General features: G+C 59.2%; 1 protein-coding gene across 4 annotated transcripts; it reads left to right on the top strand.

Annotated features, from left to right (window-relative positions):
- Nucleotides 1-134: 134 nt before the first annotated feature.
- MVD (mevalonate diphosphate decarboxylase) lies at nt 135-11224 on the top strand. Of its 4 annotated transcripts, XM_058440443.1 has the most exons (11): nt 135-272; nt 502-573; nt 4634-4704; nt 5296-5410; nt 5743-5889; nt 6977-7176; nt 7552-7626; nt 7864-8082; nt 8476-8591; nt 9789-9897; nt 10590-11224. In XM_058440443.1, the coding sequence occupies exons 1-11, from the start codon at nt 203-205 to the stop codon at nt 10668-10670; spliced, it is 1275 nt and encodes a 424-aa protein (XP_058296426.1). In that variant the 5' UTR covers nt 135-202; the 3' UTR covers nt 10671-11224. The 4 variants fall into 4 exon arrangements, with proteins under 4 accessions (XP_058296426.1, XP_032012110.1, XP_058296428.1 ...); XM_032156219.2 differs by lacking the exon at nt 502-573; XM_058440445.1 differs by lacking the exons at nt 135-272; nt 502-573 and adding an exon at nt 2282-2683.
- The last annotated feature ends 390 nt before the right edge of the window (nt 11225-11614 follow it).

Consider the following 11614-nt stretch of genomic DNA (forward strand, 5'->3'; position numbering starts at 1 on the left):
TCACGTCAGCAACCCATCGTCCGATCCCGTCCATTGGCTGAGAGGTAATACGAGCGCCCGGCTAGCCGCTGATTGGTCGGCGCGCGAGCAGCCGGGCTCGCACGGGCCAATCCTGTGGTAGCGCGTGAGGCAGCAGAGCCCTCTGGGGTGGGATTGCGGGCCGTAAGTGGCTGTGGAGCTGGGGACGCAGCGCGGTGGGACCATGGCCTCGGAGAAGCCGCTGGCGGCAGTCACTTGTACCGCCCCGGTCAACATCGCGGTCATCAAGTACTGTGAGTGCCGCGGGCCGGCCTGGGACGGGGATGGCCGGGAGCGAGGCCGGGTACGCGGGGGTCGCGCGCTGATTCGGCGGCGCGCTCGGTCCTGCCCTCCCAGGGCCTCGACGGACGGGGAAACTGAGGCTCAGGGAGGGGCGCGGCGGTGGTCGGGCGGGGCCGCGCGCTCCTTCGCGTGACGAGCTCGGCGCCACCTGTTACCCCGCGACGGCTGCCGCCCCTGCAGGGTCGCCCGGCGCCTGCCCATTAGCGATTACCGAACTTTATCGAAATCATCAATCATCGATTCCCATGAATCGTAAGAATCCGCCGTGGTGGTGCGCGTTTGTGGCTCCAGCTACTCGGGAGGCTGAGGCGGGAGGATGGCCTGAGCCCGGGAGGTCGAGGCTGCAGTGAGCCGAGATCGCGCCACTGCCCCCCAGCCCGAGACCCTGTGTCCCTCCCTCGCCCCGTTTCTCCCAGTGGTAACCTCCAAGGAGCGGTAACGGGGGGCCCGCAGGCCCACATCCGTGCGGGGGAGGCCGGTCCGCACCTGTGCGTTCATAGCCCCGCCCCTCCCCTCGCGCCGGGGTTACCTGGCCGCCACTGACCCCTCATTTCTGTAACGTCATTCAAAATGTTCTGAAACTGGAATCACAGTATGTGGCCCACCCAGTATCTTTTAAGTTTGTCTTATTTCGTTCAGCATAGAATGTGGACGTGCCCCGGGATTGTATCAGTGCTTTGCCCCTCTGTTGCTGAGCCAGTCCGTGGAATCCATGGACCACCCTCTAGCCAAGGCCTCACCCCGTAAAGAGCATCTGAGGTTTTCTTTTTTTGTTTTGTTTTCTTTTCTCTTTTCTGTTCTTCTTTTCTTTTCTTTCTTGGCGCCGCCACCACGACTGGCTAATTTTTTTGTGTTTCCCTTACCAATAAAGCTGCCATAAAATGTTGTGTACAGCTTTTTGTGTGAAGATACATTTCCATTCTTTGGGATGAATGCCCAGGAGTGCGGTTGCTGGGTCAGATGGTAGATATATATATGCCTCTCTCTCTCTGTCTCTCTGTGTGTGTGTATACCTATATAATGTGTGTGTGTATACATACATATACGTATATATATATATATATATATATGTATTTTTTTTTTTTTTTAAACTGTCGAATGGTTTTTCAGAGTGGCTGGGCCATTTTGCATCCCTGCCGTGATGCAGTTTTTCCATATCCTCACCAGCATTTGGTGGAGTTGCTGTTTTTCATTTTAGCCGCGTCCTGGTAGGGACGTGCTGACAGGGTGCTGTGGTCCTCATTTGCGTTTCCCTATTGGCCAGTGATGTGAAGCATCTTTCTTTGTGCTTATTTGCCATCTCTGGGTTTTCTTGGTGAAATGTCTCTTCATGTTCTGTGTCCATGCTCTAACTGGATGGTTTGCTTTTTTACTATGAGTTTTGAGAGTTCATTATAGATTCTAGGCTGGGCACGCTGGCTCAAGCCTGTAATCCCAGCACTTGGGGAGGCTGAGGTGGGCGGATCACCTGAGGTCAGGAGTTTGAGACCAGCCTGGCCAACATGGTGAAACCCCTGTCTCCACTGAAAAAAAATAAAATATGTATTCTAGATATTAGTCTCCTGTTGGACATGTGGTTTGCAGGTATTGTCTCCCAAACTAGCTAATCTTTTTGTCCTCTTAACAAAGAGCCAGTTTTTCATTTTAAAGAAGTTCAGTGTATCAATTTTGATGTCAAGTCTAAGGCCTCTTTACTTAGCCCTATGTCCTGAAGATTTTCTGCTTTCCTCCAAGTTGTAAAGGATTGCCTTTTATATTTAAGTCTGTGATCCAAGGTTGTCTAGTTAGCCAAGAAAGGCTATCCTTCCTCTATTGAATTGCTTTTGCACTTTTGTAAAAAAAAAAAAAAAAAAAAAAAAAAAATCAGCTGGGCATGTTTGTGTGGGTCTATTTCTGGATTTTCTCTTCTGCCTTTTTTTTTTTTTTTTTTGAGACAGAGTCTTGCTCTGTCACCCAGGCTGGAGTGCAGTGGCACAATCTCGGCTCACTGTAACCTCCGCCTCCCGGGTTCAAGCAATTCTCTTGCCTTAGTCTTCCGAGTAGTTGGGACTAAATGCACGTGCCACCACACCTGGCTAATTTTTGTATTTTTAGTAGAGATGGGGTTTCACCGTGTTGGCCAGGCTGGTCTCAAGCTCCTGACCTTGTGATCTGTCCACCTCAGCCTCCAAAAGTGCTGGGATTACAGGCGTGAGCCACCGCGCCTGGCCTTTTATTTTTATTTTATTTATTTTTTTGAGACAGACTCTCACTGCGACACCCCGGCTGGAGTGCAATGGCGTGATCTCAGCTTACTGCAACCTCCGCTTCCCGGGTTCAACCGATTCTCCTGCCTCAGCCTCCCGACTAGCTGGGACTACAGGTGTGCGCCACGACGCCCGGGTAATTTTTGTATTTTTAGTGGAGACAGGGTTTTGCCATATTGGCCAGGCTGGTCTGAAACTCCTGACCTCAAGTGATCTGCCTGCTTCAGCTTCCCAAAGTGCTGGGATCATAGGTGTGAGCCACTGCACCGGCCAACAGTGATAGTTACGGAAACTTGTCCACTTTCTTGTAACGTTCAGAGACTCTGGTCTTCTTTAAACCTTCCATTTAGGCCGGGCACCAGATTTGGAGGCCGGGGGGATCAGTCCTCGAGACCGGTGAAACCCCGTCTCTATAAAATACAAAAATTAGCCGGGGCCTTCCATTTGAGCTGGTTTTTGATAGCGCGCTGGTGGAGGAGGGGCGGGGGTGCTGGCTCATGATAAGGAGGCAGCAGTCCAGGTTTGCCTCCCCACCAACGCTGCCCCATCCCCACCAGGCCCTCAGGAATTCCTGAGTGTCTACTTGGCCTCTGACAAGAGCCGGCAGGTCAGGGGAGTCCAGGCTCCCGCGTGCTCTCCGCTGACTCCTGGGGAGGTGAAAGTCCCTGCTCCTTCAGGGAGGGAAACGGGGCGGGGCACTGTTCCAGCCTGGAGTGTGGGAGGAATCTGTTTCTTTTTTTCTTTTTCTTTCTTTCTTTTTTTTTTTTTTTTGAGAAAGGGTCTCCGTCTGTCGCCAGGGTGGAGTAAGTAAGGGTGGAGTGCAGTGGTGCCATCTCGGCTCAGTGCAACCTCCGCCTCCCAGGTTCAAGCGATTTTCCCGCCTCAGCCTCCTGAGTAGCTGGGATAACAGGCACGCATCACTACAGCCTGGCTAATTTTTGTATTTTTAGTAGAGACGGGGTTTCACCATATTGGTCAGGTTGGTCTCAAACTCCCGACCTCAGGTGACTGGCCCACCTCGGCCTCCCAGAGTCCTGGGATTACAGGCATCAGCCATCGCGCCCGGCCTGCAAAGTGCTGGGATTACAGGCGTGAGCCACCGCGCCCGGCCAGGAGTCTGTTTCTGTGTTGCTAGGCTGCCCTTCCTGGTCCCGCTAGGGAGGGCTGGCTTTGGTTGGCAGTTCCAGCTTCTGCAGGGCTAGGTCTAGGGCAGGCAGAAAAGAAAGCCCGGGGGCTCCCCCTGCACTGTCCTGCAGCCGCCGTCTGTCACCCGTTAGTCTCACCTATGACGTCCAGGGTCTTAGTCGTCCTCAGTCCGAGGAAGAGGAAGTCCCCTGGCCCACCTTCCTGAAGGCAGAGGTTCGCCCGGACTGTCAGGGCAGCCGCATCTGCCTGCAAGGAGGGCCGCTCGGTGCCGTGTGTGAAAGAGCCTGGCGAACTGCAGAGCGTGGTTCTCTGCCAGGTGTCCGCATTTATCACCCCTGGAGCTGTCCGCCATCCCCCGAGACCTCCCGTCGCACAAAACCGAGCAGATTGTGTGCTCAGCAAAGACGCCGTGCAGTAAGACTTCAGCTGAAGCGCTGCGCAGTGCTCCCGGGGCAAACATTTCCTTCCGGGCTTTCCGGACGGTGGACTTCACTTGCTGTCCCATGGCCGTGCTGGGCAGAAAGGGTTTATCCCGGATGTTCCTGGGGAATATGAGCAGTGAGATTTGAGGAGTTCTCAGAGCTGGGCTCCTTTTGTTTGGGAAGATGGAGGGGAGGCAGGCCGCGGTCGGAGCGATCCGCACCTGGGCACTCACAGACGGTGGAGTAGAAGCAATGAAGGAGCCGGGAGTGGGGAGGGAGGTTGGCTGGCCTCCAGCTCTGCTCTGGGAGCCTGAGCTCAGTGGGGTGGGAGCAGTTATTGCAGGCCGGGGTCTAGCAGGAGGGGCACACAGGTTGTGCGGTGAGAGACAGGACAGAGGTGGATGGGGGCCGTGGGTGGGGGGTGGGGGCACCTGTGGGGAACGCTGGGTGAGGGTGGGCCGGGAAGCCCACCGGCGTGGCCCTGGCTGTTCATTACAGGGGGCAAGCGCGATGAAGAGCTGGTTCTGCCCATCAACTCCTCCCTGAGCGTCACTCTGCACCAGGACCAGGTATGTGTGGACTGATGACTGAACACCACAGTGCCACTTCCAGAACATTTGTAGAACAGTGGGTACCAGTTGGGTATGGTGGCTCCCATCTGCAATCCCCGCACTTCGGGAGGATCTCCTGAGCCCAGGCATTGGAGACCACAGTGAACCATGGTCGTGCCACTGCACTCCAGCCTGGGTGAAAGAGTGAGACCCTGTCTCTGAAACAAAAAAATAATTGGTACCTTTTTACCTAAAGGCTAGGGTGAGATGGCTTAGCGATGGCTCCCAGCCAGCATGCAATGTCTGTTCCATCTCCCAGTATTAGGAGAGCTTAGCACAGCACACACATGCCCCCAAGTCTCCTCATACATGTGCACACCGTGCCCCACGGGCTCCCCTGGGAGTCCCTGTCTCTTTATTCAGGACAAGGCTTGGTTGCTCCCCAAGGTGTGGCCCACGCTTTCATCCCCTACGGGCTTCCCCCCTGCCCTCAGCAGGGCTGGCCTTGCTCGAGTGGGCAGCCACGAGGCTCTCTCAGTAGAAAGGTGTACCTGGCTGGCATCAGTCCTCAGTGCTGGCCTCTGAGGTGGCCCTGGGTTTCCTTTTCAGTTAAAAACCACCACAACAGCCGTCATCAGCAAGGACTTCACTGAGGACCGGATTTGGCTGAATGGCCAGGAGGAGGACATGGGGCAGCCACGGCTCCGGGCCTGCCTGCGGGAGAGTGAGTTGGGGTCCCCGTAAGCCCATGCCTCCCTGTTGTCAGCAGGGTCCGAGCGTCCAGAAAGTGCTTCTGCCTCTGTGCCCCTCCTGAGGCAGCAAGCGGCGTGGCTGGGAACCAGACATGCCCGCTGGGCTGCCAGCTCCAGGGCAGTGGCCCACCTCAATGACCAGCTGGGCTTGGGTCGTTCTGGGGTTTTCCCGGGTAAGAAACTCTCCACGAGGAGTCTGGCAGGCAGAGGCCTGGTGTTCCGCTGTGACCCCGGGCAGGTGGGCAGGAGCAGGGCGGGCAGGGTGCTGATGGCTGGGCCACACGCTGTCTCATTGTCTCTGCAGTCCGCTGCCTGGCCCGGAAGCAGAGGAACTCATGGGATGGGGACCCGCTGCCCTCCAGCCTCAGCTGCAAGGTGCACGTGGCATCGGTGAACAACTTCCCCACGGCTGCGGGCCTGGCCTCCTCGGCGGCGGGCTATGCCTGCCTAGGTGGGTGCCCACAGAGACCTGCAGGGAGCCACTTCACGTGCTTCCCGGGTCAGGGAGCCCACTGCTGGGCCTGACTAAAAGAGCATCCCCTCACCCCAGGCCTCCCTGGCCTCTCTGGAGTTGTTCAGTCTCTTCCCAGGGCACATCTGAACATTTTCATCTTCCACTTGCAGCTGGCGTGGGGCTCTCGCCTGTGATCCCAGTACTTAAGAGGCTGATGGGGGAGAAGCACTTTAGGCCAGGAGTTCAAGACCAGCCTGGGCAACATAGTGAGACCCCCATCTCTACAAAAAATAAAAAAATCTTCCAGTTGCTCCATGTGGAGCCCTGTAGATCGTCAGTGATAGAAACCACTTCAAACGGGCTCAGACGTACAATAGCGGTGATTTTGTGGCTCACATAACTGAGGATTCCAGTGGGCACAGCTGGTGGCAAGCCCCGCTGGACCCAGCTCTCTGCCCGCCCCAGGCCACTTTCTGGTGGCTTCCCACCCAGTGTCAGAGCCTGTCCCCACGGTAGTGGTCTCACACCATCTTCACCCCTCAACTCCAGGGATGATGCTTCCTGGCCCACCTGGGCTCCAGCGCCTTCCCTGAACCACCCTCAGTGACCAGGGCCGTGGGTGACCAGACCTGGAGGTGGGGTTGCCCTGCTGGAGCCCTGTGGAACGAGGGGAGAAGGTGGCCCCTGTGCTGGGTGGGGTCCAGCTCTGTCCTGGCATCAGTCCCTGCCCCATACAACCTTAAAATTCCTTCCCACCCTCAAAGCCTAGCTTGGGTGTCCTCAGGGCCCTTTCTCCCCTCTTCCAGGGGGCTTCCTGCTCTGCTGCAGGTACCTTTTGTTGCCCTTGTCGCAGGCCGCAAGCTCTGCAGGCTGTGAACAGAGAGTGTCCGAGAGCAGAACTAGTGGAGGTGGGGGACAGATGGCTGGGCCGGTGAATGCTGGCTTTGAAGGCTGATGGCCCAGAAGCCCTGTCATCTGGAAATCCCCATTTGCCATGGGGTGTGGGACGTTCCTGGGGCGGTGACCTGTCAGGGAGCACAGCGCAGGCTGCTCTGAGGACCCTCCCGAATCCCCATGCCTGCAGCCTACACCCTGGCCCGTGTCTATGGCGTGGAGAGTGACCTCTCAGAAGTGGCTCGCCGGGGCTCAGGCAGCGCCTGCCGGAGCCTGTATGGGGGCTTTGTGGAGTGGCAGATGGGAGAGCAGGCTGATGGGAAGGACAGCATCGCCCGGCAAGTGGCCCCCGAGTCACACTGGCCTGAACTCCGCGTGCTCATCCTTGTGGTGAGTGGGGTGGGGCGGGTGGAGCGGCAGCCAGGTGGCCTCTGTCCCTAGTCAGGGCTGCTGCTGGGAGCAGGAGCAGAGGCATCCCGTCCAGGCTTTGCTTGGCTCCTGGGGTCAGTGGGGGCTGAAGAAACAGAAGCGTGGCTGAGCGCTCAGGAAGCGCTCCCATGCGGCGGGCGCCGTCACCCACTGGGATCTAGAAGTTGCCCCTGCATCACCCCTGCTGTGGCCACGAGGCGTCCGTGGTCAGGCAGGTGGCACTGACTCCCACCCCCCCTGCCTGCATTGACTGAGGGAGGGCCGAGTGTTTGGGGCTGAGGTCCTTGGGGCTGGCCCCTTGCAGGGTGTGGCCCAGGCTGTCTCTCCCTCGTGCAGGTGAGCGCTGAGAAGAAGCTGACAGGCAGTACTGTGGGCATGCGGGCCAGTGTGGAGACCAGCCCCCTGCTGCGGGTAAGGCCAGGAGCGGGCGGTCCCAGGGCCCTGGGAGTCATGCTTGTGCCCAGCTCTGCCCTCAGCCTCTGTCTGGGCCCAAGTGTTCTCACACCTGCGGCAGCCCCGCCAAGACCAGGTGGAGAAGCCAAATGCAGAGATGGGGCTTGAGCCGGGCCTCCAACCCTGGAGTCTCTCCTTGAACCCTCTGCTGTCCAGACCCCAGCGGCTCCATGGGAAACACCCTGTGCCTTGCAGTTCCGAGCCGAGTCCGTGGTGCCCGCGCGCATGGCGGAGATGGCCCGCTGCATCCAGGAGCAAGACTTCCCCAGCTTTGCCCAGCTGACCATGAAGGACAGCAACCAGTTCCACGCCACCTGCCTCGACACCTTCCCGCCCATCTCTTACCTCAATGCCGTGTCCTGGCGCATCATCCATCTGGTGCACCGCTTCAACGCCCACCACGGGGACACCAAGGTGACGGAGGCCGGGAGGGCAGAGGCTGCGCTCTCGCGCTGTAGCGCGTGTCTAGGCTTGTGCTGCCGTGGAGACGGCCCCGGGACTCGCGTGCAGGGCAATCTATGTCCGAAAGCTTGGCCCTGCTGTGTGCGAAGCGCACTGACCATCCGTGTTCTTCTGTTTCATTTTGCTTCTTGACGTGCTCGGGTCACAGCCCCACCACCTTTTTCCTGGGTTCACAGGCAGAGGTGTCAAGTACCAGGCACATGGGGTCACAGCTCCACTCCGGTGTGGCCCTGAGGGCCTAGACTGAGCTCTTGGAGAACCCAAGGCCCCCTGGCAGACCAGAGGGTTGGGGGGACAAGGGCCAGGCACCACGTGAATAGCCAGGGTGACTGCTATGGGTTCCAGGTGGCGTACACCTTTGATGCGGGCCCCAATGCCGTCATCTTCACCCTGGACGACACTGTGGCTGAGTTTGTGGCTGCTGTGAGGCACAGCTTTCCCCCAGGCTCGAATGAAGACACGTGAGTGTGGACCCCTCCCCTCCTCCTTTTTGGGAGACGGTGCCAGGAACTCTGGTCGGAAGAGACAGAGGCACCTGAAGACTGTGGCACTGAGACGGGGAGTCCCAGGGCAGGCGGCAGTACCCCGAGTGTGGGAGCCACGGGCAGGGTGTCCCCATAGAGCCATCCCACAGCCCACGTCCACAGGGAGGAAAGGCCGCTCACGCGTGTGTGAGCAATGCCCAGGGTCTCCCACCTCCTGAGAGCCGGCGTCCCCTGCAGCTCGGGAGCCCACAGGCTCGTATCCTCTAGAACAGTGGCTTAGGAAACACACACGCACTGCCAGAAGCGAGTATGAGTGTCCGACATTTTGAAGGAAAGGAGTCAAAGCCCCTGATTTGCCTTCTTACCGAAGCGAGTTAGAGCCAGTCAAGGCGGCCGAGTGTTGACCCCGCCCCTGCAGTTGGGTGTCTTTTCTTGGGTGGGGTCCGGCAGCTGCATCTTGGCACCACAGAGCCCCCATGTACGCCCTCCTCGGTGCACAGCTTGGCCCGGCCTCCTTACGCCCTGGGCAGTTGACTTCTTCCCTCCCGTGTTTTAATGGTGTCTTATTCTCCATATGAGAGGTGCCTCCAATTTAAGGGTGTCTGGAAGCATGTGGGGATGTGCGTCTGTCCCGGCTGGGAGCAATAATACCTTCTAATGGTCAGGGGCCTGCCCTGTGGGATGGACTCAGACCCACACCCCAGGACTGCCCTCCTGGGAAGCACCAGGCTCGTGGCTGCTGCTCCGGGTGGGGCTTGCAGGCTTCCGCTGTTCTGCAGAACGCAGTGACGAATGCACCAGCTTGAAATGGGCACTTCCCTGAGCTGTTACCCCATGGGGCTTGGCAGCACCCTTGGCCAGATGTGGGTCCAGCCTGGGCATAGCTGTTTACCACATAACCTAAAATTTACTGTCTCAGCCATTCGAGAGCATACAATCCTGTGGTGTTGAGGACATTCACAGGGTCATGTAGCCACCACCTCCAGCCACCTCCTTAACTTTTTCATCACCCCTAAAAGAAACCGGTCCTCACAGCAGCCACCTGCCGTCTCCCCCTCCCTGAGCCCTGACAGCCAGGAATTCACCTCCCGTCTCTGGACTTGCCTGTTGTAGATTGTTGCAGACGCTTAGAGAAACAGATGCACTCACCATGCCCCTGCCCGGCTTTTCCAGGTTTCTGAAGGGGCTGCAGGTGAGGCCGGCCCCTCTCTCTGCCGAGCTTCAGGCTGCGCTGGCCATGGAGCCGACCCCGGGTGGGGTCAGATACATCATTGCAACTCAGGTGAGGCCTGGGGCTCAGCCAGTACCCCCGGGGTTTCCTTTCCTGCCAGAGGGGCCCGCCCAGCCCCCAGGGCCCTTGCAGGCTCAGCCCACCACCCTGTCCCTACCGTGTCTCAGGCAGGAAGCCAGAACGCCTTTGTTCATTTATTTGCTGTCAAAGTGGACATTACAGGCCACTGGCGATGCTCAGAGCAGCAGGGCTGCGCTGGGGGTGGGAGGGTGAGTCTGACGCAGGCTCGCAGGGAGACAGGTGGGGAGCATCAGGCCCCTGAATAGGGAGCGCCTGGGGTGGCGGCCCCCCCCATCCCGACCGCCCCAGCAGACCGGGGTTCCTGCTTTCCGACCTGCTCTGAGGGCCAAGCCTGCATCCAGCTATCACGGCCGCCCGAGCCGTTGCCTCCACCTTCCTCTCAGGAGCTGCGTGCACAGGGCTGCCTGTTCCCAGGCTCTGTGGTTCTCTGTCCACCCCGTGACAGAGGCAGTGCCCCGGGCAGGGGGCTTGCAGCTGGCAGGGGCGGCTGTGCCTGCGGGAGCTGCGTGTGGGTGTCACCACTCGGGCGCTTTAGCTTCTGACCAGGACCCACCGGAAGGGCGAGTGCACACTGCTACCCTCCTGTGTCCAGCCCTACAGATGCTGGGCACAGGATGAGGTGCTGCCATTCCTGGCGACCTGACATGGATCTCTATCCCCAGGTGGGGCCAGGGCCTCAAATCCTGGATGACCCCTGCGCCCACCTCCTGGGTCCTGATGGCCTGCCGAAGCCAGCTGCCTGACCGCCTCAGCAGGACCACACGTCGCTTGGAGAAGGGGTGTCCTCGCCAGAGCTAGGGAGCGGGTGTGGTGGGCTGGCCGGACTACTGGGACATGTGGGTGGTGGCTTGACCCCGGGCCCATGGACAGCTTGCTGTGGGGCAGTGCAGGGAGTCCTGCGGCCGCCCAGGTGTCAGGAGAGGTCCCCACCGAGTGCTTCAGCTGCCCCAAGCTGCACCAGCGCTTTGCCAAGATGGGATGGGGTGGAGGTATGAGAACTGGCAGAGCCTCAGTGCAGCAGGGCTGAAGGGCTTTCTCACCCCAGCTCTGGCTACGCCCAGTTCTCCGAGACGGGAGATCAGTGGGGAGACGGTGTCCCTCCGACGGGCCAGGGAAGGGGTCACTGTGCTGGGAGCAGCCTCTTTGGGCCTCAGGAAACCACCATGTGCCTCGGATGGTGGCTGCCCACAGCGCTTCTGCTGAGACCCTGCCCCAGGCCCAGGTGTGGCTGGAATGGTGGCAGGAGTGGGCATCAGTGCGGCCCTGGTGGCCGTGGGGAATAAACCAGCATTGCTGCCTCCTGCTTCCCGCTGTTTTTCTGTTTCGTAAACCAACATCCCGGGGTTCCTGCTCCGAGTGACCCTAGGACCTATCAGGGAGTCCAGGTGTGCCCCATGAGGGCCTGGGGGACGGGCAGGCTGGGCAGAGCCACAGAGGGGCTCCCCTCAAACCCCACATTGGCTCAGGTGGGACCCTCAGGAGCAGCCCCAGGGCTAAAGTCTTCCCATGGGCGCTGGCCTCACCATCCCCCCACCAGCCCCTGCCTCCCGTCCCCAGGACGGACATGACGGGGCCGTCCCTGCATTCTGTGCTTTCCCAGTTGTGCACATCCTGTCCCCTCCCTCGAGTCTCAGTCACAGTCCAGTGACCTGGTGAGGGGAGGCCCCCCGCAGTGTCTGACCGAGGC

The sequence above is a fragment of the Hylobates moloch genome, unplaced genomic scaffold (assembly GCF_009828535.3).
Source record: "Hylobates moloch isolate HMO894 unplaced genomic scaffold, HMol_V3 SCAFFOLD_6, whole genome shotgun sequence".
Lineage (NCBI taxonomy): Eukaryota > Metazoa > Chordata > Mammalia > Primates > Hylobatidae > Hylobates > Hylobates moloch.

What these genes read in the sequence shown, in the direction of transcription:
- MVD (XM_058440443.1), top strand. Translation starts at nt 203, where the DNA reads ATGGCCTCGGAGAAGCCGCTGGCGGCAGTCACTTGTACCGCCCCGGTC. An exon ending in CATCGCGGTCATCAAGTACT is followed by an intron (nt 273 to 501) that starts GTGAGTGCCGCG and finishes CCGCCCCTGCAG; the next exon opens with GGTCGCCCGGCGCCTGCCCA. An exon ending in GGCGGGCTATGCCTGCCTAG is followed by an intron (nt 5,890 to 6,976) that starts GTGGGTGCCCAC and finishes CCATGCCTGCAG; the next exon opens with CCTACACCCTGGCCCGTGTC.